General features: G+C 37.9%; 1 protein-coding gene across 3 annotated transcripts in view; it reads right to left on the bottom strand.

The window, feature by feature from the left end:
* Positions 1-751: 751 nt before the first annotated feature.
* The window catches only part of LOC139964650 (A disintegrin and metalloproteinase with thrombospondin motifs 18-like), a 126929-nt gene continuing 101563 nt past the window's right edge, over positions 752-26117 (bottom strand). For all 3 annotated transcript variants that reach the window (XM_071966428.1, XM_071966448.1, XM_071966439.1), the window contains exons 7-22: positions 25026-25185; positions 24598-24703; positions 24177-24314; positions 23451-23604; positions 22461-22769; positions 21224-21332; positions 20169-20299; positions 18127-18250; positions 17295-17539; positions 12237-12378; positions 9988-10114; positions 9566-9770; positions 9062-9250; positions 8284-8487; positions 7200-7341; positions 752-6687 (exon numbers count right to left, since the gene is read on the bottom strand). In XM_071966428.1, the coding sequence (XP_071822529.1) occupies positions 6572-6687; positions 7200-7341; positions 8284-8487; positions 9062-9250; positions 9566-9770; positions 9988-10114; positions 12237-12378; positions 17295-17539; positions 18127-18250; positions 20169-20299; positions 21224-21332; positions 22461-22769; positions 23451-23604; positions 24177-24314; positions 24598-24703; positions 25026-25185 (2601 nt within the window). In that variant the 3' untranslated portion in view covers positions 752-6571. The remainder of the gene's footprint in view (positions 6688-7199; positions 7342-8283; positions 8488-9061; positions 9251-9565; positions 9771-9987; positions 10115-12236; positions 12379-17294; positions 17540-18126; positions 18251-20168; positions 20300-21223; positions 21333-22460; positions 22770-23450; positions 23605-24176; positions 24315-24597; positions 24704-25025; positions 25186-26117) is intronic.

Below are 26117 nucleotides of genomic sequence, written 5' to 3'. Positions count from 1 at the left end.
GGCTATACCCTTATGATTTTGTCCGATTTTGGCCAAAATCGCGACTTTTTTAATTCTTCCCAAAATTGTACCTGCGGTGTGTGGCGCCCTTTGGATTCTTTTCCAGGTGACAAGATTAGTATAAACACTGATATTTTGGTGGAAAAATGAAATTTAATAACCATATCTCGATGTCATTTCATATCGAATTTAAATGACAAAAACTTTGTCGAATGCCACATTTGTCTCGAGAAAAGCGTCTACTGGGTGCTGGGAGTCCCTTCTACGTATTCTGAGAGAGATTTGAGAACTTTCATTTTAGGCCCAAAATGGCCAATTTCATAAGGCTATACCCTTATGATTTTGTCCGATTTTGGCCAAAATCGCGACTTTTTTAATTCTTCCCAAAATTGTACCTGCGGTGTGTGGCGCCCTTTGGATTCTTTTCCAGGTGACAAGATTAGTATAAACACTGATATTTTGGTGGAAAAATGAAATTTAATAACCATATCTCGACGTCATTTCATATCGAATTTAAATGACAAAAACTTTGTCGAATGCCACATTTGTCTCGAGAAAAGCGTCTACTGGGTGCTGGGAGTCCCTTCTACGTATTCTGAGAGAGATTTGAGAACTTTCATTTTAGGCCCAAAATGGCCAATTTCATAAAATAGAAACTTGTATGTAAATTAAATGAGAGTGTTGATGTTTAAAAAATTAATGATGAATATAAAGGAGAATCATACACCAAAAAATGAACCAAAAACATATCTCTTTTTTTTTGGTCTGTGGAGAAGATCGTTCTCCTCCAACTTTGAAGACGAAGGTTCTATTGTATTTCAATACGCCTATATACAAATGTAATAACTTAAACACTCTTTACACACACATAACAGATGTTCTTCTACATGATGTACCTTTGATCTTAACGACACGTTGCATATACTTATAAAACCTACTGACGACCTATCCGTGCCATCTGTCTAACTCCCTTCATCCTTTCCTAGTTTTTTTTGTATTCATTATTTTGTTTGTTCTTTCTTGCATATTTAGAATGTTCTATATACAAAATTATTTACAATTAAGAAAAGAAAAGGATGTCTATATTTTCATGAATACCCTAAAAATTGATAAAAGTCTTACCTGATTGTCCCAGCTTCAAAATTAAAATAAAATAAAAAAAGCAAAAAGAAGATAATAAAGAAAACCCTAATTTTATCAAGCTTTCCCTGACCAAAATGAGCCCTATTGATCATTTAATTTATTCGACAAAGTTGGAAACCACTTCAATAATTGCTCTCCAGAGTCACTGAAATTGACTACTTCAAATTGTTGCAATTTATCAATAACTTAAACAAAATAAGACAAAAAGACTTATTTATTTCTTATACCCCCCACCCACCCCCCCCCCTTTGGTTTACCACCACCATTCTAATCCACATGTTGATCTTCTACTCTGCTTAGCCCCAACTGTTCACCAGCAGGCTATTCCAAACCATTTATCTCCCAGCTTCTCTTTCTTTAAGATCAACTATTACATCCTAACACTCCTTCGGCTTGTGTTCACTCTCAAACTTTGTAACATTTTAATTAACTAATTATGTCGTAACATAAACTACTGATTTATACCTATGACATTCACAAACATGAAAGCTGTGACACGCACACACACAGAATACATGTGTACATACACATACAGCAGACCTCTTTAAACTGCGGATGACATTCTCATCGACCACAGATGCAACACATTAACATATAATGCTGAATCTTGTGACACAAACATATAATAAACATAAACCATGCTTGTGACACAAATGCTTAAAAAGAGAAAATACGAAACGGTCATATAGTTAATCTGAAGAACATATTAGCACCATAGCGATAGGAATGTCACCCAGGGGTATCGAACCAAGGAGCTTTCCAGAAACATATCTAAAACCAGTTCACCATCCCATTTTAAGTTATCCTAAACAGTATTTTTAATTATTATTTTTATATTTACCCTTGCATACATGGGTATGCTTTGTGCATATTGTTTGTTGTACAATGTTATCCAAACTAAAGCCTTTGTGTCTTGTACGTTTCCCTTAAAAGAGAACCCCCCTAAAAAAAGGGGGGGAGGAGAAAGGTCTATAAACTATAGTTTCACATTTGGCAGTACATAAAATATAGTTTGATCCTTATCTCACACATATCGATAGGAATGTCATCCTCGAACCAAGGAGATTTCCAGAAACATATCAAAAACCAGTTGACCGTCCCATTTTAAGTTATCCTGAAAAGTATTTTTAATTATTATTTTTATATTTACCCTTGCATGCATGGATATGCTTTGTGCATATATTGTTTGTTGAACCATGTTATCCAAAATAAGCCTTTGTGTCTTTGTACTTTTGTAAGCCTTTTGTACTTTTCCCTTAAAAGAGAACCCCCCCTCCCAAAAAAAAGGGGGAGGGGGAAGGTCTATAAACTATAGTTTCACATTTGGCAGTACATAAAATATTTTGATCCTTATCTCACACATATCGATTTGTATCGATGCCATTTGTAAATGATGAATCACAAAATTCACGTCAACTCTTCGTGGAACCTACCAACGAGGAGTACGACTGTTCCATGCTGCGTTCTGGGATACAGTCTTAGGTGAGTCTTACACCACATTCAATGTCCTCAAGTTGTAATACTAAATTTATATATAATATACAAGTGACATAAACCAAGGGACCTACCTACATACCTATCACCTTGCCTATGAGAAAGCCCCCAAAAAGAAGAAAACTACCCATGCCTGTTTTCATCTGATACATTTGTTACAATAAAGATGTTTCCAAGAAATGTAGCGTTTGCACAGAAGGTACAAGGTGGTCGGCCAAACAAACCCGAAACATGACCGCACAGAGACTAACTGCAAAGTTTCAACATTTCTCTCGATTATGATCTGGAGAGATTAAACCCAAGGAAAGTTGAACCCTTTCAAGATCGACAAATATTTGCCTTCAATTTTTTGAGCATGGTTAATAAAAATTGCATAAAGGTTTTTAGAAGTACTTTCTTAGCGGTTATAACAATCCAGATTTTTCCCAGAAATTGAGGAGTGTTGTTCAGTGAGACATTATAATTGCTTTGCTGGAGGGGGGTGGGGGTCGGTGGCAGTAAAATGCCTGTTGAAATCTTAGTGCTAGTGGCCATTATTTAACTTTCTAGCATATTTAGAGACTTAATACTGAGGACCTTTTAAAGTGTGGGAGTATAGAAGCCAAACATTATGCAACATCAATGGGTAATGAAATATTGAAGGAAAAAAAATGGTTGTGCGTGTGAAATGTTGTTTGCGGGGAAGATCAGACTTAATAGATGTAATATGTATACAGGCTTTCCTTTCTACTCAATCAATCAATCTTTATTGTAATGTAAACAATTTAACTATATAAATAAACTGTTGCATAGATAAATAAAGCTAGACCCTACTGTACTCTGTATGAAATGGTCATAAATAAAAACCACTCTAAAGACAAAATCATAAAAACTGGTAAACATAAATACAAAACTCAAAATGCTCTTCAAAATATGATATAAATCTAACGTTAAAAACAATTAAAGGACAAAAAAGTTAACTACAAATGCAAATACTTGTCCATAAGAGGATAAAAAACCATCGGACAAAAATCAAACCAAAAGTATTTTAGCAAAAACATTTGCCCCTGTCCGGTCATATTACATCCAAATGTAATGTATGTCTCCATCACACAGTGTTTTTTTTTGCTTGACACAAGATATTATCCATATTTGATCAAAATTGATAAATAATTCAAAACTTCACAGGCATATTAATAACACGACTGCTTAGTGATATGAACGTTTAAAAATTGATATTGCTCATAGCAGCAATGGTTTTGGCTGAGAATTTAAAAAGAGAAAAAAAAAAGTTAATATAAAACATTTTTTGTCATAAAATGAAAGGATGGAAGGGAAAAAAATATATATTTATATTTAAAGAAATGCAGCATTCTTTAGAGATAATACTTGAAAATAACGAAAGAAGCACAAATTCAAATTCTCAAAATTTAAAATTTTGTACCATCTGAAAGAATTCATTCAAATTTTAAGATAAAAATTAAAAAAAGACAACTTAATTTTTATCAATCAAGCAATTCTTCAATAGGTATGACAAACAATTTTCTTTTGGTTTTTGGAAAAACTTTGCATTCTCTCTTCAAATTTAAAATTAGTTGTGGTATAAAAGTTTCTTGGTAAGCTAGTTTGGTGTAGCATTCATCTCATTTTCTTTCAAGAAAATTGTAAATCAAACCTCATTAGGGAAATTATGAGGAATTATTTCTATTATTAGTTAATTCTATTAATAGTCAGTTTAAAACTGCCTTCTGCCATTGAATCAGTTTCCTGAAATTATAAAAAAAAAACCCAAAAACGAGTATAACACACACTAAGAATTCATTCATTTACATTCATGTTTCCATGTAATAAATATAAAATAATTCATTATCAGCTAATGAATGATTACGTTCCAATTCTAATATTTTGCTCGCTCAGACACTTTTATAAATAAATATTTGTCACATACCATAACCAAATTGGAGGTTGTCAAACTTTTGGACTTTTTCTGCATAATTAAGATTGGTATGGGACTGTCACTACTCATGCTAATAAACTGAAGTCTAATGCCAGTGTTACTGAAGTCTAATGCCAAATAGCACATACAGTATGGAACAGCATACACATAATCCAAATCAATGCAGACAATTTTTGTTTTAAATCTTCAAATCAAAAGGAAATTAAGAAGAAAACTGCATCTCACTATGAATTAATTTATTTAATAAAGCAAATTAAAATAATCACCTATACTGCTTGATAAGTTGAGAGTTAAGTGCCTGGTAAGTATTTTGATATATTAAGTGCAAGTTGTTTTAAGTCGACACGACGATCACAAGTTGAATTATGCAAACTCAGCAGATGCCACAAATGTTCTCGGCTGCTGAAGAATGGGCAATCCAGTTGTGTATTGCCGATGGCAACGAGCACATTATGTTTATTTTCTGTATATCAAGTATTTTATCAGTTTTTACAACCCTCTTCAACAGCGAATAAACACAGATACTCACTTCAACTCATTACAATCCACAGAAGGAAGTGCAGAAAGGTCTTGCGCTACCTTTCATAATTCCAAAAGCATTTCACTATTGAAATAAACACATTGGGGAAGAATAACTATAACGGTATTTGTTAAATACTATGCTGTCATCATATAATACAAAGTGTAAATGATAAACAGTTTTTAGTCTCAGAAAAAAGTTGGAGGTATCAAGTGGTGAATATTTTATTCCCATAAAAGTCATTTTTCTTCAAAGTTAGGTAGCACAGTTCCATAAGGTGAGTAATTTATTTAAGCCTCTGTGTTTGTAGCAGCAACGATACTCTGGTAACTATAGATACGGAATATAAAAAATGAGCACTAAACAAAAGATTTGTACTCTCTCACACAATTTGATAGGCAAAAATTCTATAAATCTTTGCTCACAGACATAAAATAACCACCAAATATCCTATGACAACAACTTCCAATAAAAAATATATCCCAATAATGGGAAGTAAATATCAATGGTCCAACTGAATCTTTTGTTTTGGTCATGAAAAATAACTGTATCACATCTGAGGTCGTAGGCCAGGTTGGGCCACAGTGGTTCAACTATGTCACCCGGTCCCTTTTATTTAATAGTCTTTATCATTCCTTAACTATATTATGAAAATGAAAATAGATATATTTTTTAACCCATATATATTTCCCAGGCTCCCTAATTGGGCCAACTCAATAGTAGAATTGAAAGTTACATTCCTGGCCTTTAATACAAAATATGAGATTTGAAATTTGATTCTGATTGTCATCCTTCATTCAACCACACTAGAACATGATCCGGTAATTAGATAAATTAGGACGTATTCCTTCTTGGCAGTGAGATGGAAAAAAAGGGGAAAAAATTCTCAAAAAAAAAAAAAAAAAAAATTCTCCCAAAAAAAAGAGGAAAAATCTAGAAGAAACCTATAACAAGTTAATACTTAAAGCTGGTATAAGTTTGCATAGCAAATACACAAACGATTGCAATCTTTTCCAGGACTTGTTTTTTTTTTTTTAAGGTTTACATCTTCTTTTGTCACATGCAATATCAATTTCAAGACACAGCAAACACCCCCTTCTTGGATTGAGACAGCTTCCAAAGGGCCAAGAGACATCACTCGAGACTTCTGCTAGAAACGACTTCCTGTGATGACCTCCCTTTCTTCTTACGACAGAGAATACCAAATCCAAAACTTCTCCTTGGATTAAGTCGGCAGGTCTCATTCCCATGAGACTTAGACCCTCTTCCATCTGTATCTTGATCATGACCCTGGACATGATTTTGTTTTGTTTTTTCCATCTAAGGACTCTTTTTCCTGTCTCCTCCTCTGTCACCCACTTGCTCCTAGCTTACTGCCTCTTATTTTAATATCATCATCACAATCCTCACCATTCCATGCTGAGGAGGAGGTGGAGCATCAGTGTTCAAAGTTTTAAGTGGTTTGATGAAGCTTTCCTTTAGGTGTTGGCATTTCTACAAGAGTAACAGCACTTGCCCCCATAGAATACGTGCGAGCACATGTTGTAGTTCGGCACGAGGTTGCACCAGTGATACTCATCTACGCACGATGTCTCTGTCACAGAGAACAAATATAAAAATTCCAGAATGATTGTTCGTTCTGAGCCTCCTAAGTACCATACTAAAGATTATTTTGGAAATATAACCTAAGTGTAAATTTTTATGTAACAATGAAAAAACAAAAATTGTTAGAAAAATATAAGGGTACCAAAACTTTATTATTATTTATTAATAAATAATTTACCTACTTCACTCAGGGAGTTCTCGAATATTGAGAGACAATACCTCCCTAGCCCCTCACCCCTCCCGCCTCCTCCAAGCCCTTAAAAAGTTATAGATTATAGATTTTCAGTATTCCTTTCAAGGTAAAATTGTCTCTAACCAAACCAGGATACTATCATAAACTTGACAGTCATTGCTCTTGCCTACTTGTTCAAATCTACATCATTACAAGGTACAACATGATAGATAGCAAGTTCTCTGAAGTCCTTAGCTGCATAAGAGCTAGTTTTTGTCACTTCTCAAGACATCTGTTTCATTTGACAGGTGTCAGAGATTGCTACTCACCGAGTGAACTACAAGTATCCGTGGCACATATCTGAGTCAGTGAGGGTTTGAGAGCTTCATCGCATTCTACGTACGCACTGTTACCTGTCCCGACACAACGGACGGTCCTGGTCTTGGTACCGCCACCACAGCTAACTGAACACTGTGAGGAATTGACAACAAAACAAATGAATAAATAAATACATAAATAAATTAATAAAATGAACATAGGGATAGAATCAACAAAGAAACCAAGATCTGCAGAGAACAATAGACTTACTTATTCATTAATCTCTATTTGGTTTGTTAAAAAAAAAAAAAAATTCTAGGAGAATGTCTTAAATTGATGGATTTCAAATCTTATGTTGATTTATTCTCTGTAGATTCTTGCAGATTCGGTTAAGTTGCAAGTCAGACATTGAAAGAAAAGGTTTAAAGCATTTAGTTGAAAACAGAAACTATTGAGTTACACATATGCAATGTATCATTATTTCATGTTTATCAAAAATCTGTGAAATTGATAAATAATTCATTGGTTTGAAGTATGAACAAATTATGCTTTCAGGCAGTCTATCCACATAGTGTAGGACAATGCTACCTCACCCCACCCCCCATCCCCCCAGAAATAAATTTTCAACAATATTTAGCCACAAAGACACCCTGGAATTTTCCATACCAGTTTGTCAAATTGTTACCACAAATGTTAGAGGAATGCTGTTGAGTCAGAGCAAACTTGTTATAGGAAAATTTGGGGGGATTTTGGGAAAAAATCCTGTTGTTTCTTTGAAAAACTCACATAGTTTTGGAAAAACAGAAGCCTTCTGAACCTTCCATCCAGGTTGTCAGGTAGATTAACTTTGCCTGATTTGTCGGGACAATCTTTACACATTTTACTGGTTGAAAATGTCAGCACCCTCCCTCCCCCCCCCCCCGCGCCCCCTCCAGTCACTGGACCCTTAGAAATGCTTATCTTTTTGTCCAATTCTGGAGTATGGAATCAACAGACTGCAGCAAACTCAGCACATACTGCAGTATTATTAAAGATATTATCATCAACTTCTTTTTGCTTTTCCTGCAATGGACTGCACTTTTATTTATAAAATACCTCGCTCCATTGCTCAGACGTCCATTGTCCTCTCTCTCTGGGTATCCTGCAGACACCTTCGGTACACGGTTTAGTGGTTGCGAGGTTCGGTCTCGCTATATGAGAACACTGATCTTCCGGTAGTTCACGGTACTGGCCTTGGTCATCCACGTGGCTACACTTGATGATCCTGGTCCGTATACCGGGACCGCATGTCTGCGAACACTGCAAGATAATAAGAGAGACAATACAGATATGTGAACGGACAAAATATTATTCCCTTCCACGGTGACATTATCGAGAAACAACAAAACTTGTAGATCACAGGTTGCATGATTTTGAGACGAGAATTTCTTTCTGAGAAAAAAAAAAAAAAATGTCCTCACACAGAAACAGCCAGTAATTTAGAGGTCACACAGTCTATGTAGCAGTGTTCAGTGTTAATAATGAAAATATCTGTCTCATATAAAACTGAACTATATCTTTAGTTCTTTGTACAAACACAATTTAAGCATCTTTCCAGTTATGTGTTTGCCAATTTGTCCATTTTGAAGAGCATTTTGTTCTGTAATATCACGGCACTCATTCCCTGTAACAAATATGCACTTGTAAACCACAGGAGTAATAGAGAACCTATCTCTTTTTTTTTCCGGAACAGAAGCACCCCCATGTACCCCACTCAGTCCTTCAAACTCTTTCCCCACAACACCATCTCTGTTCATCAATAGCATTGTGTAGCGGTAAACTGTTTCAGGAACTGTGCAAGAACTCTCCGATATCAGAACTACGCAGAACTTACGCTGCCCCAGGCCGATATGAACCACTGAACGTTAAGTGGACACCTCCCTTCCATGCAGGGTATTCTGTTCTTGGGCCGCACCAAGTCTGCACAATCACTGTCAGCCTTCTCTACATGTTGTCCGGTGGGTCTCATGCTGATACAAGTCACCGGCCTCTCTCGGAATCCATCCGCACAGGTGCGTGAACACTACCAAAGAGAGGTAAATAAGGGTGGATGGTTTTATCCTCATTTTTTGTTGTTGAGATTCGACAATGAATTACAAATCTTTCACAGAGGGAGGAATTTTCTTGTCAACCCCATGCCCAGGACTCTGCCCCCCCCCCCCCCCCCCCCAACCTCCCCCATTTTGTCAGGACTGGATGAACTGCAAACTACCAGAAAACTTATCATGACATTGGAAAGATTCCCCAAAATGCTGCTCATTATTTTGACTATCATGAATTTCCATATGAATATCGATATGAATATTAATAACCATTCATGAATATGCATAAAGTGTACCTCAGACCATCCACCTGTCTGCCACTGTGATGGACAATCATGAATATTACAAGACTGCCACCTCCTCGGTTTATCCCTTTTGCAGTGTCTGTTCTTGACGGTCTTGTTGCGTCCATCGGCCATGGTGCGTACGCAGAATACGCTCCGTTTCTGTAGACCACCACCGCATTGTTGGTTGCACTCCCTCCACTGGGCTGTCACCCACCTAAAGATAACAATAAAATCATTGTTATCTTGTTGAATGAGTAAGCTTAGGTGAAGCTATCGCAATCATCAGAAGCTGTGAAATTGCTTTTGTAAATATGGATAATAACTTCTTCCATGATAAGGCATCGGTTTTTTGTTGTGAGTTTACAGAAATGTTATCCATTCGGCTTTATTACGTTAAAGAGTATAAAGTTAGAGATATTTTAAGACTGTACCTAGCAGGACAGTTGACTTGCGAACAGGCACGGACTCTCTCCGACGGTTTGTTCCTCTCTGAACAAAAGGAATCATCGACAATAGTGGTGTTGTCCTGCACGCAGGTGACTACATTCCTCTTTACACCTGAAGACCAAGATGAGATACCGTTGAAAAACTCAAACTCTTTTTCAAATGATGCAATACCCAGTTAATGTAACAGGATTGCTCTATTCAACCTATGCTAAATGTACAGGCTGTAACTTTAACATATTGTGACAGTTGTAATGCAACTACCAGTTGAAAGTATTCGACTCCACAGCACTATTAGAAAAACCCTGTCGCAATATCTGGTTCCTAACTCTAGATACGGTCGTTTGAAAGCCAACTAATTTTTTGGCCAAATAAACTTTTCTATTTTCTTCAGGAAACGGATCACAAATCACCCCATTTGTGATTTCATTAACGAAAATGGTTTTCAAAAGATGAAATATCCTTTCATAGTAAGTTTTTCTTTGTATATTTTTCTCTTGGAAATGAGATAAAAATTTGTTGGAGGTTTTTCCCTGAATAAAAGATTTTCCTTTACATAAACCTAGTTTGATATTGAGAGATAAATACCGTTTTCCAAATAATAAAAATAAATACCGAGTATCAGATCAAATTTTGCCGAGTTACCCTAACTGTCTCAACGAAGGATGTCCAACACTTTTTTTTTTCACACTGAGCCCTGCTATCATAACATCCTAATACCAGACAGACTTCCCAACTATTATTTACTATCATAATAAAGAAAACTCAGACAGAGTTGTCCATTTTTACTGCAGTCTGTCAGACCAATGTTTGCTGGACTTTTTGTGTTTGGTTCTATTATCTGTCTTTTGTTTTTTGACACCATCAAAGTTCATACATCTTTGAAGATGCCCAGGGACAGAACTAATGACAATCGATTCCTTTGTGAGGCAATCAACTGGAACAGACTGCTACCTAATGATAACAAAAAGAAGTTATGGATAGGACAAAGGAATCACTACAGCGGGGCGGGCGGCTAAATACAAAAGTATAAACTAGGTTCCATTGTACCCTATATCAAAGACCATGAAGAGTTTCCAGTACGATGCCTTCTAGACTGGTTCATCGGGTTCACAGAATTTTCAAAGAGTAGAGCCCTGTATCTTTGTATTTCATCACAGATTTCGAATAAAATTTATCAAAGAACTCTTGTGTTGTCATTTATTTTAAATATGCTCTCATGCAGGGTGATCATTACTTTAATCCTGTGTGTTGTATGACTAATTCTATGATTTTACTGCTGTGTTCAAAAGTCTAAGTCAAAGAGATTTCTGTTTGCTGAAGTTCATTACTCAAAAAAAAAAAAAAAATTGGTGAAAATGTTTTACATCTTCAGGTCAAACCACATCTTATCAATGTTTTGGACGGATTTTCAAATTTGGTGATATATTTTGCATCTGGCAACAGCAGAATGAATGATTCCATCAAGGCAAATGAGCTGTGAATGTGTCTCTGTTTCCTTAAAGTATTTATCTCATTACTCCACAGACAAAAAGGAAAACAAATTTTATTTCATCCACAAAGTTGCATTCAGCTGAAATCCTATAGACAGACAAACATTTACAGCTTGTTTGCAAACATTGCAAATGTATAACATTTTGAGGATAAGTCAACAAATAAGATCACAGTTGGATAATGAAGATTTTAGAGAGACAAGTGTGCAGTGGCATTGCCAGACATTTCAATCTTGGGGGGGCACAATGTTTATTTGTGAATGCCATCCTGGTGGAGGGGTCTCCCCTTTGAGAAATTTTTGATTAATTAAGGGTCCTTAGATGCAATCTGGTGCTATATTTTGCAACTTGAGTAACTTTATGTTCAAGAATTTTCAGGCTTAGTCTTTCCGATATTTATGTTCATGTATTTATGTTGAGGCAGATAAAGGTTTTGTTTGAGTATTTTTTTGAACACTACAAATCGCATCTGGGGGAGGGGGAAGGCACCTTTATTTTGGGAGGGCACCGCTTGGCGACGCCACTGCCAGACTGCCAGTGTGATCCCCTTACTGGAGTAAAGGAGGATCTAGCCTGTCAAAAATACACAAAAATAGTTGGAATATTCTTCTCTGTAATATCAGTATTACATTATTTGCTAATATGAAATATCCTTATAAAACCTTCTTGTAAAGTCTAAAAGAGCATTGACAATATACAAAAATTTGACATGAGTACGACAAGAGACAAAATCATAGCACTACCTCCTCCACAGGTGACTGAACAGGTTGTAGTAGTTGTGTTCCACCTGTAGACTGGCACTGGAAGAGGTTGTACTGTTGTTACCATGGGAACCTGGATGGTATACTCGTAAGTAATGCCTGGGTTGGTCTCCCGAAGTAAAATCTGAAAAGGCAATGTAAAATGACAAATTAATGTTAATATTTATATTAATGTTGAAACAAATGGTACTTTACAAGAGAACAAACTCTCATCTTCTGATCCAAAATCATGAAACCATAGTCACTTAGACAGCATTTCTAAGGGCTGTTTGTATCTTAACTGTATGATTATTAACTGTATATTTGTTGCACTCATAAAAATCTCGAAGATAAATATGTGATTAAAGTGTGTATAAATTATGATCCGTAGCTTAACTTCTTTTCAAGATTGAGAAACTTCGGTTTTTGCTTTTTTTCACTTCCTTTTACATACATGTCACAAACATAAATTTGTAACTTGAGTAGATATGACAAACTTTGGGAATCAATAATAGCTGTTTTAACATGACTGAATTTTAGTTCAAGGTTAGCAAACATCGATGGTTGTGATATCGATCTATCTGATGAAAAGAAATGAAAAAGTCAGGTCTTCTCCTTTTTCACAATTAACAACCAAGTTCGGTTATTCCACGACTAAACACAATTTCCTCCGGGGTCAATTGTATTCCCGACACCTTGTACTGTCAGAACTGGAATTGGATTCTCCGGTGAAAGTGTGAACTATCACTCACTCACAGAATCAACACAAGTATAAAGAAAGACATTTGTGTGTGCTATAGAAAGTTTTTCACCGAAGGCAGCATCTTGCATTCAGTCACCAAATTCTGATAATCTTAACATAACCTCCAGGAATAGGGATACCCAAAATGATCATTCCAGATCAGAATTGCATATAAACTGGGAAGTACAATGTTTGAATTTTGAAGAAATCAACATTTAAGATTCTGTTTGACTTTATCAAATTCCTCTGCCCAAAAAAAAGAACAAGTTTCTTTTACAGTAATTATCATAATTTACATGCAATATGGGAAAGAGCAGCTGAACTGTCTGAATTTAATGCAAAGTCTTGAATATTCAAAGCCAGCCAGTTGTGACAATTTTCCAATGCTAATACCACTCTATACTGTCCTCCCATATCATGCTTCAAAGCACTCGTACTGACAGTATGAACAGTTCCTAACCTTTGCTACTAATGCTAATACCACTCTATACTGTAATCCCATATCATGCTTCAGAGCACTCGTACTGACAGTATGAACAGTTCCTAATCTTTGTCTGATTCTAATGCTAATACCACTCTATACTGTCCTCCAAATCATGCTTCAAAGCAGTTGTACTAACAGTATGAACAGTTTCTAACTCATACTGCTCATACTGTTAGTACAACTGTTTTGAAGCATGGCATGAAAAAAAAACAGTATATGTGATTGTAGGGAATCTGTCAATGCCAAACAGAGGTGATATTTTAGCCAGTTATGATAAGCATCCTTGCATACTCCTTTAAAGCTAGTAGCGCAAGTAAAGGAATACATACCTGGTTCCCTCCCCCCCCTAATCCCTCCTTGACAGGTCAATAACTTCCCTGGGAGTCACGACCCTGATCTAGACTGAACTGAACCCATTATAAACATTTCACCAATTGTGTTAAAGGATTGTTAAAGGTCACCCAAATACTTTGGTATAATGACCAGGGAGAACCATATTTTTTTCTTCTGGTCTCTTCTTTTATCGTTGAGGAAGCTTTGCTAAACTATGTGTAAGAGGTAGTAGATTACGCTGCTACTCTACACAGTGAATATAAATCAAACTACTATTGCCAGGTTTGTAACTTCCAGGTCAACTTTGATTATTTGTAAAAGGCTTAGACATTTCACAAGCTTTATTGTCTCAATAGATGGACTGCAGTCAAAATAAACTCAAAGACCATCAATTTGATGTCTTCCAGATACTACCACCACCACCGCTGTGACAAACTAACCTTCACAGCAAAGGCTTGAGACTAAACCAAACAATGCCAAACTATACAGAGAAGGGGGGCATTTACACTGCAAATACTGTCACTAGCTTTGTGGTATGGTACTTTTAGATCTGATTCTAGTTATTGTGAACATTGTTATCTCACAGTCAATGTGTACATCTATTTCTTAATAAAGATGAACACATGAGGAAGATTTATTTTCTCAACTTTCTCTTTAACTTTCTCATTTGTGTACTGCTCTGAAGCTGATCGCCTTCAAAGTTCGACATAATGTCAACTGCTTCGAGCTGGCACGGAATTGAATGTGAAAATTACATTATTCATATAACTCAATATTAGTGCCATAGTACCACACACTGCACTAGGGAGTCACACGTATACAAAATTGGTCTACACAGTGAACACTTGAGAACGTAATTTCAAAGATTTCAACATATATCCCGGCCAATAAAACCAGTCGAGCAACACCGTTCATGAAGATTTTCCCGCTTTGGCCTGAGTGACAATTACAAATAATGGGGCGTCAATTGGGAAAAAAACGTGTGAGTGGAGTAATGCAAATAGCAGCGCCGTGCATGAAGAAGGAAAAGGGAAAGTAAGTCCTATCTGTATTGAAGAAGGTTGACATGAGGCTTCAATTAACTACGGAATAGTATGTATCTACCGGGCCAGTTCGGGGCCCAGTTTGTAATTGTTTGTATCGCTGTATTAATGAAATACCCGGTCACAACTCAAAGCATTTGTATTGACAATACAAACAATTTTGACCAGACTTAATATTGCCAGTAAAAATGATTGTTAATTTTTGAAAATGAGTGACCATAATTTGGCTTCCTAGCATATTTTTTAGGCAAAATTGATGACTTTTATGATAAAAAGACATCTGCAATCTGGTTCTTTGGAACAAGAAGCTGTGCCCAGTTAACTTTGAATGAAAAGGAAATGCCATAAATTTTACACAAATGTATACCAGAGTGTGTTCATATCGAGGGTACGCAAAACTGTATCAATTTACACACAAATCTGTTTTATAAAGCAAAAGACCCATCTTAGATAAACACTTCACCTTTAGATAATCGGTTCCTAATCTGGAAGTGAAAGAATCCCACTCATTTAAATACCCCCCTCCCCCCTCCCTCAGCTGCCATTCTTCTCCCTGAAGAAGAATAGATGAACAGTTGATTGATGGCATCATGATTGACTGAACCAATGTGCTCTTCAAACCACCAGCCACAGCACACACAGACTGTCGTATTCAATCAATACCACTAAAACCAATGTCGAGATCATACTTGCACACATACCATCATGTTCACATGCTGATATGTTTTGTTTTCACAAGCCCTCATTTACAATGGTCTTGTTTTCCCTTGGTTTTTGTTTTATGATGTGTAAACTATCAATTATCTCTAAGTGTAACTGTTAAAACAACCTCTCTACAATGTCTTTGACAAATGGCAAATGTTTGCTTTAAAGGACTCAAAGGGAGATTTTTATTAAAGGGATGTGTCACTTTGGCCTTATGTCTCTTAAAGGAAAGTCGGTGGAAGGAATACATTTTTTTGTTAAAATATATATTAAATGACATGCTTTCAATTTTTTTGCTTTGAAATTTCAAATATAACTTTACGACCACCATGAGAGTATTTTTTATATATTAATATTAATACTAATCATAATAATAGTAATAATATTAATAATATTAATACTTATAATAGTAATAATAATATTATTATTAATAATTATAATAATAATAATAATAATAATAATAATAATAAAAATAATAATAATGAAGACATATCATAGCATAAATGAACACTCTTTGATACTTGTAAATAATCTGGGAAGGTCAGAAACCTCTAGGAAGGTACTTCTTGACACATTTTAACAAGCTTGCAAATATTTAGGACCAGGGCTGGTCACCTTTAAATTCCTCAGCGGTGTTATTGCAGGATTCCACACTGTTGTTTGGTTTACCGTTTAATAGTCAATTAGCCAACTTGTTTACTTTTTAGTACTTGTCATGGTCACAAATATCTCTGCAATGGCCAATTGTTTATGTTGCATGATACAGACTAACGTGCTATGTAAGACTAGGTGGTCCAGTCACTTTGGTTGGATGGAAAGAAAAAATTCCTTGAAAACTATTAAAATAGGTGTTGAACTGCAACCTTGTTCGAGCTATTAAAATAAATTTGTTGCTTTTAAAAGTCATTTTCTAAGAGCGAATAATCTGCGTGTTGGCTAGAGTATCTAGTTTGGTGTCCATATGAAGGGATTCTTACTGGGGAATGAACCCTCACGATACTGTAGTCAACTGACCTTGTAATCGAATATAAACATGTAAAGTGTGAATCACTCTCACCTTACTCAGTTCATTTCTATCATGTTAGCATCTCCAACAAACTAAACAAACAGTTCGGGGAGCCCACAGAAAATTAAAGTAAAATTATGACCAATTTTTTTAACAGTTTTCAACAACTACTCTTCAGGAGTACAACCATGGGGGGCTGATGAAAGTCAAGAGATGCTAACCCCCCCTCCCCCCACTGACAGAGAGATCATTAATAACAAAACGACGAACCCAGACCTTTAACTTTGTTTTCCACTGCAACAATCATACCGGGGAACCAATTGCTAAGTATGCTATGAAAACCTCTCGACATGAATTGCCGAAATAAACAGATAATAGGCTCTCCTTGTACTGACATCGATTGGACCAACATTGCTTTCGAGTACAACATACAGCTTCTTCTTGTCAGAGCTATTGTAGTGTTGTTCAAGGTTCAAAAGCAATCATTTACCCAGCCAGACAGAGAGGGTGTCAAGATGGGTTGATTTCACCAACCATCTTGTTTGCTAAACTTGAACTAAAATGCAACTCATGGTAAAACAGTTTTGATTCCAAAGTTTTGTCAATATCTACTCAATTGCAAATATTTTTTTGTGACACATGCAGAAAAAGAAGTAACAACAACTGGAACATAATACAATAGATTCCACTCTATTAATTAATTAAAAAAGACAGGGGGAAGTAAACATTAAATTATGAGGAAACTTACTTCAACAACTAGGTCTTCAGTGGTAGGCCCTGGAGCTGTGAGTGTCTCTGGCTGTTGGAACGACCGTTCATACGTAAAGGTAGTTCCAGCGAAGTGGAATTCCCCGGGCCAGTCAACCATCCATGATCCAGTCAGGTAATATTGGAATCGGGTATTACGCAGTGCCAGGTAGCTTTCAGAAGGTGCCTTTTCTGCGACTCTGATGTGCCGGGCTCCAGCCGGTATCAACACAACTTCGTAGTAATCTGGAGGAAGTTAGAATAGTTGATCGGAAGATGACATAACAGGGAGACTGAAATTGTATTACATGTATGTTAAGGCATAAGGTATTGTAGCAGCAGAGACAGCTGACCTGATCTATACTGAAGAGAAAATCAACAGCAACTTTACTATTCAAAAATACAAGATAAACATGCCCGAAAGAAAGCGGTGTCTTTGATCAACACAAACATCGTGGCGATTGCTCAGTCACAGTATGTAGCGCAAAGACAGACAGTATGAGGTACTGCCCACAGAAATGGGGGGGGTGGTGAGGGGAATGGGGGAGGGGGTGGGGAATGGGGGTGGTGTCAAAAAGGGGCAAAGGGACTACAAGGTGATACAACCATAAAATGTAAAGCTTCTTTGCTAAAGTCAGGACTTTCAGAACTTGTTCATGGTTTTATGTGTGTATATACCAAAATATGACACAATTTAGAGAACATTTTTAATGTTGTGGATATACACATTATTATGGGCTAATGGATGGGGTGGAGGGGGGTCAAAGGGGATGAGAGGCAGAATGGAAACAAATGATGACAAAGAGAGGGACGGGGAGGGGGAATTTCCGTACCATTTTGTGTGAACTGCTCGCTGTAGGTCCCCGATATAAAATCGCAGGTTGCGTTATTTCCTTGGCAGACTCCACAAGCATCCGGTTCTGCATTAGATCCCAGGACGTTGTCACAGCCGACATGCTAAAAGATGCAAAAACAAGGCAAGTCATCTAACAATGTGTAGCCAGAAATGTTCTCTTGTCGCAGTTCATTTATAATGTTAACATTGGCATATTTATCGTTAGGGGAAAATAACCAAGTTTACTTTCACTGCAATCAAGATTATGGAAACAGGAGTTTAGGCCATAGGAAAGGCAATCTCTGTCTCTGAAGTCTTACAGGTAATTAATTGTCTGCTTTTTCTGATTTTGTAGAAGTTTTCATAAGAAGATCATGGAAACTTGTTATACTTGTTGATTTACAAAGCTGAATTGCTGTTAGAATTCATCCTCTAAAAATGTCCAGGTTTGTACAAAATAAAACTGAGGATGAACCCCTCCCTCCTACCCCCCTCCAATCATGTAGTGACATGGCTTCTTACTAGCCCCTTCTCCTCCCTCTCCTCTCCAATGATGTAGTGGCATGGCTTCTTACTAGCCCCTTCTCCTCCCTTTCCCCCTCCAATCACATAATGGCATGGCTTCTTACTAGCCCCTTCTCCCCCTCTCCCCTCCAATGATGTAGTGGCATGGCTTCTTACTAGCCCCTTCTCCTCCCTTTCCCCCTCCAATCACATAATGGCATGGCTTCTTACTAGCCCCTTCTCCCCCTCTCCCCTCCAATGATGTAGTGACATGGCTTCTTACTAACCTCTTCTCCCCCCTCTCCTCTCCAATGATGTAATGGCATGGCTTCTTACTAGCCCCTTCTCCTCCCCTCCCCCTCCAATCATATAATGGCATGGCTTCTTACTAACCTCTTCTCCCCCCTCTCCCTCCAATGATGTAATGGCATGGCTTCTTACTAGCCCCTTCTCCTCCCTTTCCCCCTCCAATCACATAATGGCATGGCTTCTTACTAGCCCCTTCTCCCCCTCTCCCCTCCAATGATGTAGTGGCATGGCTTCTTACTAGCCCCTTCTCCTCCCTCTCCTCTCCAATCACATAATGGCATGGCTTCTTACTAGCCCCTTCTCCCCCCTCTCCTCTCCAATGATGTAATGGCATGGCTTCTTACTAGCCCCTTCTTCTCCCCTCCCCCACCAATCACATAATGACATGGCTTCTTACTAACCTCTTCTCCCCCCTCTCCTCTCCAATGATGTAATGGCATGGCTTCTTACTAGCCCCTTCTCCTCCCCTCCCCCTCCAATCATATAATGGCATGGCTTCTTACTAACCTCTTCTCCCCCCTCTCCCTCCAATGATGTAATGGCATGGCTTCTTACTAGCCCCTTCTCCTCCCCTCCCCCCACCAATCATATAGTGGCATGGCTTCTTACTAGCCCCTTCTACTCCCTTTTCCCCTCCAATCATATAGTGGCATGGCTTCTTACTAGCCCCTTCTTCTCCCCTCCCCCCTCCAATCACATAATGGCATGGCTTCTTACTAGCCCCTTCTCCCCCCTCTCCCCACCAATCACATAATGACATGGCTTCTTACTAGCCCCTTCTTCTCCCCTCCCCCCTCCAATCACATAATGGCATGGCTTCTTACTAACCCCTTCTCCCCCCTCTCCTCTCCAATGATGTAATGGCATGGCTTCTTACTAGCCCCTTCACCTCCCCTCTCCCCTCCAACCATATAGTGGCATAGCTTCTTATTAGCCATATCTACTCCAGTCTCAACATAGAAATACTTGGCAACGATTAGCACCACATCAGGACAGATGTTTCGAGCATGAAAATTGTCATCCTGAAAGTCACTTCCATAATCGTATTCAAATATTAAAATTTCAGCGATATTTCAACAACATCAAAAAAAGGTGCAAAATTCCTTGTAGCAGAGATAATTGAACAACTGCCAATGATGAATTAAAGATGCTGTTATTTTTTTGGTTATAAATTAATCAGAAGTTCCTCGCAATAAAACGAACACAATTTGCCCCGAAGGTACTTACTTCGCACTTGCCATTGACGCATGCATCACTGCTGCCCTCTTCACATTTCGTTCCATCGATAACTTTGGCAGCGAGCGCGAAGTAGAACGAAAACCCGTCGGCAATACAGTAAAGTTTACAGCGCTCACTCTCTGATTAAAGGAAATGAAACAATACAGAAACTAAACAATTCATCTTGTTGCCCGTAGGGAATATTATGGAGTCAGTGATGGAATATTAAAAAATGTTAAGATGCTAATGTTCTCAGCGTGAAAGCACATGAGGCAACAACTGTTATATTAAAACTGAAAATACAAAATGAGTTTTAAAATTGGCTTGCTCTAGTGTCACACAGGCAATCGTTTTCCCACAACTTAACAGCTTGCTGCTTTATAAAATTTGCTGAACTTAAAGGACCAACTTTGGGAAACTTAAGCAGGTCAAAATTGATGTAAGTTTCCCCAGGCCTGTAGCCACAAATTAAAAAAACATGGAGGGGCACCAACACTAAAAGGAGTGGTGGCACAATCCATGGTTCCTGTAACTTGGGAAGGTTTGATAAGGGGTACAGTAGTCTGCAAGGGGGGGGGGGTGGAGGGAGGTTGTTCGAGTTGTCCCCTCAAAATATTGTGTAAACTTCAACTTTGTTCCTCAGCTGAAAATTTAACTATCAGAGTGGCTAAGTTTGGGAGACTAGCCTCAAACACATTTTAAATGAAGCTATTTTTTCCTGGTAGTAAAACATTTAAGCGAATGTTTCTCCGACTTCAAAGGAACGTCATCCCACATTGTAACTTTGAATGGGCCCAGGAGACACTGGATCGAAACAAATGTCACCAATACAGGTGATAAAAACATCTGGGCACCCCCCCCCCCCCCTGTGATGGTATGAAGTTGGAAGCACTAACTTTGCCTTTGGGAAACAGGCCTATCAAACATATTTTAAACATTTGAAAAAAAATTGCTACACCCGACCCCCCCCCATACACTATGCTAAAGAAAGTGATGTCTATATCATATTGGAAGAATCATCCATCAATTCAGGTCTAGAGATATTAATTAGGTGGATAACTCACTAATGACATGTGTATAAGGCTGCCATTCATAAAAGTAACCTCTGAATGGTCTGCTGTTGTAAGATGCACACTGCTGAGTTCGAAAATCTACGGCCCCTTCTTCACATTCCTGCAGAATTAAAAAAGATATGTACATACAAATAAGCATATTAACCGAATCATACATCATACAATCAAACAACATGTTGACTGTGTGCTATGCTAAATATTGCCCAATTTATGTATAGAAATTTCTCTCTGCTACATTGGAAAAAGTGTGAATTCCTGGATCAATTCAATTGACTTCGAGCTTACAGTTCCAATTTAGGTTTAACAACGTCTTGTTATATCTACTCCAGGCCAGAGCTAAATAAAGTAAAACATTCCCTACTTTAAGGTTTTCTGGCAAAACTGTCATTTAAGAAGCACATCAATGGGTTCAAGTTTGTTCTTTCTCAAAAAATAATTGCAGAACACAGATGATGGCATCAAAACCTTGTGTCCAACCCTGATTCCTACAAGTGCAAAACTGATCTGTCTTTACTTTAACATAAACTATCACAGCCAAAAATGAGACAGGAGTCTGAGCTTTAATCCTATATTCAGACACTAAGCTGTGAACGTACTCAAGTAGTATGCGAGTCTTGTTTCCACAGTTTGTCAGCAAACAAATTTGAAGATACGCCCTGTAAATATTAATACATAGCTACTAATTAAATATTTACCAGATATGCCTCAAGTAAACAATATTCATGATCTCATTCAAGGGTAACTTTATCCATACCTTCGCGGGGGGGGGGGGATCAGTATTTCTTCATCTGTCTTTGGTTAACTGATAAACTAGTTGATGACTTTGAGGGCAACGTTTGTATTCCTCACATTAGACTCATGTGTCTGGCACATGCAACACAAACCATTGCATAACATTTTATGATTTTTGAACCACCAAATCTGCAATCAAATTTCCATTTTACCAGACAGAACATGCATTTCCAAAGGTTTTTAAGTTTCAAACATATAATTCAGACATCGTCGGTACATCTTTAGACAGAAAATAGCCAGATATTTACCCGATGTGAACAACTTTGATAGATAAAGACTTGACAACCATGTTAGGCCTCGAAGACCAAAAACACACAACTGTTTACTCTCTGTAAACTTCCTTCACGTTTTGCTTTCATTCACTGAAAATGTTCTCGTGCCATTTCAAAGCTTCGAGAGGAACTACCTTCCGGCATCTTTCTATACGTAGTCTTACCTGTGTATTGCACATTTGGTATATCTTGCTCGGTCCTTCGCAGTATTTACCGCCATTCTGAGGAGCTGGGTTGTCGCACTGTCTGACTTTGAATTGTACGCCTCCTCCGCAAGAAGTGGAGCACTCTTGGAAACCCCCGTAGTCCGACCAACCCCCGTCCACCGGCGGAGGACCCTTCTCCCCTCTGAGTAGACATTCCCCCTGTATACACCACACCCCTACCCCGCAGGGGGTGCCATCAGCTGCAGGCAGGAACTTTGTCTCGCATCTTCGTTCTCCTTTATGACACCATATGGATTTGCATATGGACTGAGGGAGGAAACGTAACAGAAATGGGCTGAGTGAGAGACTGAAGTACCACACGAACGAAAATTGTAATGGTTGATACAGGACGATTATTAATAAACAGGGCTCCAAAGCTTCAGTTCTAAGACGATGGTTTGGACACAGTTGATCATAACAAGAGGCACATATTGGTTAAAATTGTATCATTGACAGTTTAGGGTATTTTTTCATTTGACTTCTTTTCAGCAGTCAATTACAGAAGATCAGAGTGGTTCATGGAAAATTTTACAAAATTTTGAAAAGATTTTAAGTAACAGTAGAGGCAAAAGGTAGAAGAGAGAGGGAGGGGCAGGAGAGGGGGAGGAGAGAGGAAAGGAAGCTTCAAGCAGTCTTTCCCAAAAATACAACACATTGCAGTTAGCATGAATCCTGTACCATTTCTAGATTACCAATTACATCAAAAATGTTTTTTTTTTTTTCCAGTGGGGCAATGGAATATGTAGAACCCTGACCTTTTTTAAAATTCTGTCATATATTATGACTTCAATAAATGGTTCTTAAAATGAAAAATATAACTTCTTCTTTCTTTCTTTTAAGGTATCTGTTATTGATATGTAATCATTCTGTTCTACTGTTTAAGATCTCTGCCAATAAGAAGCTTCTACTGACTCACATCAGCATCGCAGAGGGCTTACATGGCTCTACCTTTCCAAAGTTGAACGAACATAGCCGAGCTTTGGCACCAAACTGCCACTGGCACTGCTGATCCGCGCTGTATATCTCCCCCGGCAACCTCGTCGGGAATGCATAACGTGAGGCCAGTTCGGGTTCGTTCTCTGTACAATAGGCCCGATCTGACCTATGACACAAAGAGGAAAGACGACGGTTTGTTTCATAACTGAAAAATATATCTGAAACTATAGCAAAGGATGGAGTGCTGATAATTGCCAAGAAGGTAGCAGCTGATCTGGGTGGTAAAGAGAAGAGAAGAGGGGAGGGGAGAAGGGGTAGGTCTGCCCCATATCCCATACCTTTCCATCATTCCTTCTTTGGTTTATTATGGTTTTAACTCAGATGTGGGGTAGGATAGAAGTTTGGACATGGTGTAGTTTACTGGATATTATTTCACCATCGGTTGGACGATATCTTACAACTAGCTTTTTGTTTTTTCTTGGTTTTTCTTTGTTTCGGATGTTTTTCACTCAAATGTGGTTTAAGATGGATAGAAGTTTGGACAGCGAGGGTACAGTTTACTGGAAAGAACCTGTTAGTTCAACTGTGTTGGTCTCACAATATCAGAGGACAGGTTTCTTTGTATGGCAAGATATTAAGTGGAACTACAGACGACCTGAAAGTCGACTGTAATTCTGATTAAAGATTCTTTCACATCTACTATGAGCATTCATCGATAATCAAATGGACTAAACTCACTGTAAAAATTCGTTGAGATACTCCCCGCTGCACTGGGACCAGCTGAACCGTCCAGTGTGACCGGACAGCGTCGGGGACATGATGTTACCTCCGTGTTTACGACAGCCATTGCCATCGCCATCATGTACCATGCTAAAACTATAGAAGAAAAGAAAGAAATGTCTTCTGATTTGATTTTGTCTTCAGGGCTCTTTCTAAAATTCATCATTTTCAAATAGCTGATCAGCCTGATGAGTATACATATATTTATATATTCCACTTCATAAAGTTCCAATGCACATGTGCAATATAAACTTTGAAAAAAAAAGGAAATGTTGTATTCCTCTCAGAACCCTTCCCCCCCAAAAAAAATCATTGAATGGGTGTCAACAGTAGCCTTGAGCCACCATCTGTTAATGTATCATTTCTCTGGGTGACTTACCTATGTCCAGATTCATGTGCTATGGTAAATGCCAATCCTATACCGGTATCTTCATTAATTGTACAACTTCTGTACTTGCTACACATGCCACCAATTGGAGCATAACCTAAAAAAATAAATAAATACAGATTATAATTTGTCACAAAAAGAATATATCAATGGAGAACCTAACCCGAGTGTGACTTCCAAATATATTAAGGAAAGCTGATTTAAAAATACTTTTAAAATATGACCACTTTGGACCCTAGATGACCTCCACCAAAAACAATAGGTCTCCACTTCATTCACTAAACAACTTATGAAGTTTAGGTGAGTCGCACCTCGTGGAACAAAGTGCTGTCATAGATACAGAATTTGCACTGTCAGACTGATAGCATGAGTCCACTCATAGAAGTCTCTCCTCTTACAGATATGCTCCTCATACTTACCGAGGGTATCGCAAGGTTCGTTTTTCCAGGAACATATATCTTTGCCAGTCAGCAGCATAGCGTGATCGTGTCTGGTCCCGTTTGGCGATGTCAGTGCCGACTGCCACTGGCAGAAACTATTCAAGGAACGATCAGCGTGGTGAACAACCTCCAGTCCTGGCTGAAACGGAAACAAATAACAAAAAAAAAACATCGATGATGCATACTGTCACAGAAGTGGGTGAATAAGTCTTGCAACTTGCAGCTGCCAAGGTACAAAATTTGTTTTCATGCACATAGCTTTTTATCTTCATTTTCGTATTTTTCATACTTTTGCCTTCTGCAATGGCAAAAACTCTGTGAATGAATGAATAGCAATAGCTGGTCCCTTTATTTGGCTTTAGTTGTTGTACAAATACTAAAAAAACACAAAAAAACAAGTACCAGCTTCTACCTAAAGAGTGGTCGCTAAGAGCATTTGCATAATAACGCTCACTGCTCTTAACATATACATAAACTGCAGAATGGGAAGTAGGTTCCTACACATTTGCCTCTCCCTTCCACCCCCCCCCCCCCCCAAACAAAATCCTTCCTCACAGCAACCACACTCAAGGGGAAAGTGAGCCGAAATGGATCCACCCTATTTTCTCAGTCTTCCAACGGTTCAAGATGATATTAGTATTGAGGCTTTAATATCTATTCTAGGTCAAATATGGTCACTGAGGGAGGACAACCATGAGTTGACCTGTCCATAATACATGTCATTATATGCTAGGCCATTTGCTGATAGCAATATATATCAGACACTTTTTTATCTCAATATCTCCGGTCATACCATAATCCTTATCATCTTCATAATCCTCTCATATTTTATTATAGGGATCACTTGAACAGCATTTGTTTTGTTTGAAAGAAAAACCCCATGACCTTTTAGATCACCTCCTGGGTTTCCTTTAGCTATTTAGCGTTTCCATGATAACCCAATTCATCCTCCTAGATAAGTGAGCTGCTCCTCCCATCCCAGGAGGTTATATCAGGACGACTGAACCTTCTGATTCCATCTATAAATCCAGGGAGCTCAATCTATTGAATTCATTGATATATCTGATATCA

This window comes from Apostichopus japonicus, chromosome 3, assembly GCF_037975245.1.
Source record: "Apostichopus japonicus isolate 1M-3 chromosome 3, ASM3797524v1, whole genome shotgun sequence".
NCBI lineage: Eukaryota > Metazoa > Echinodermata > Holothuroidea > Aspidochirotida > Stichopodidae > Apostichopus > Apostichopus japonicus.
The sequence above is the reverse complement of the archived record's forward strand: the minus strand, read 5'-3'. Positions and strand labels throughout refer to the sequence as shown.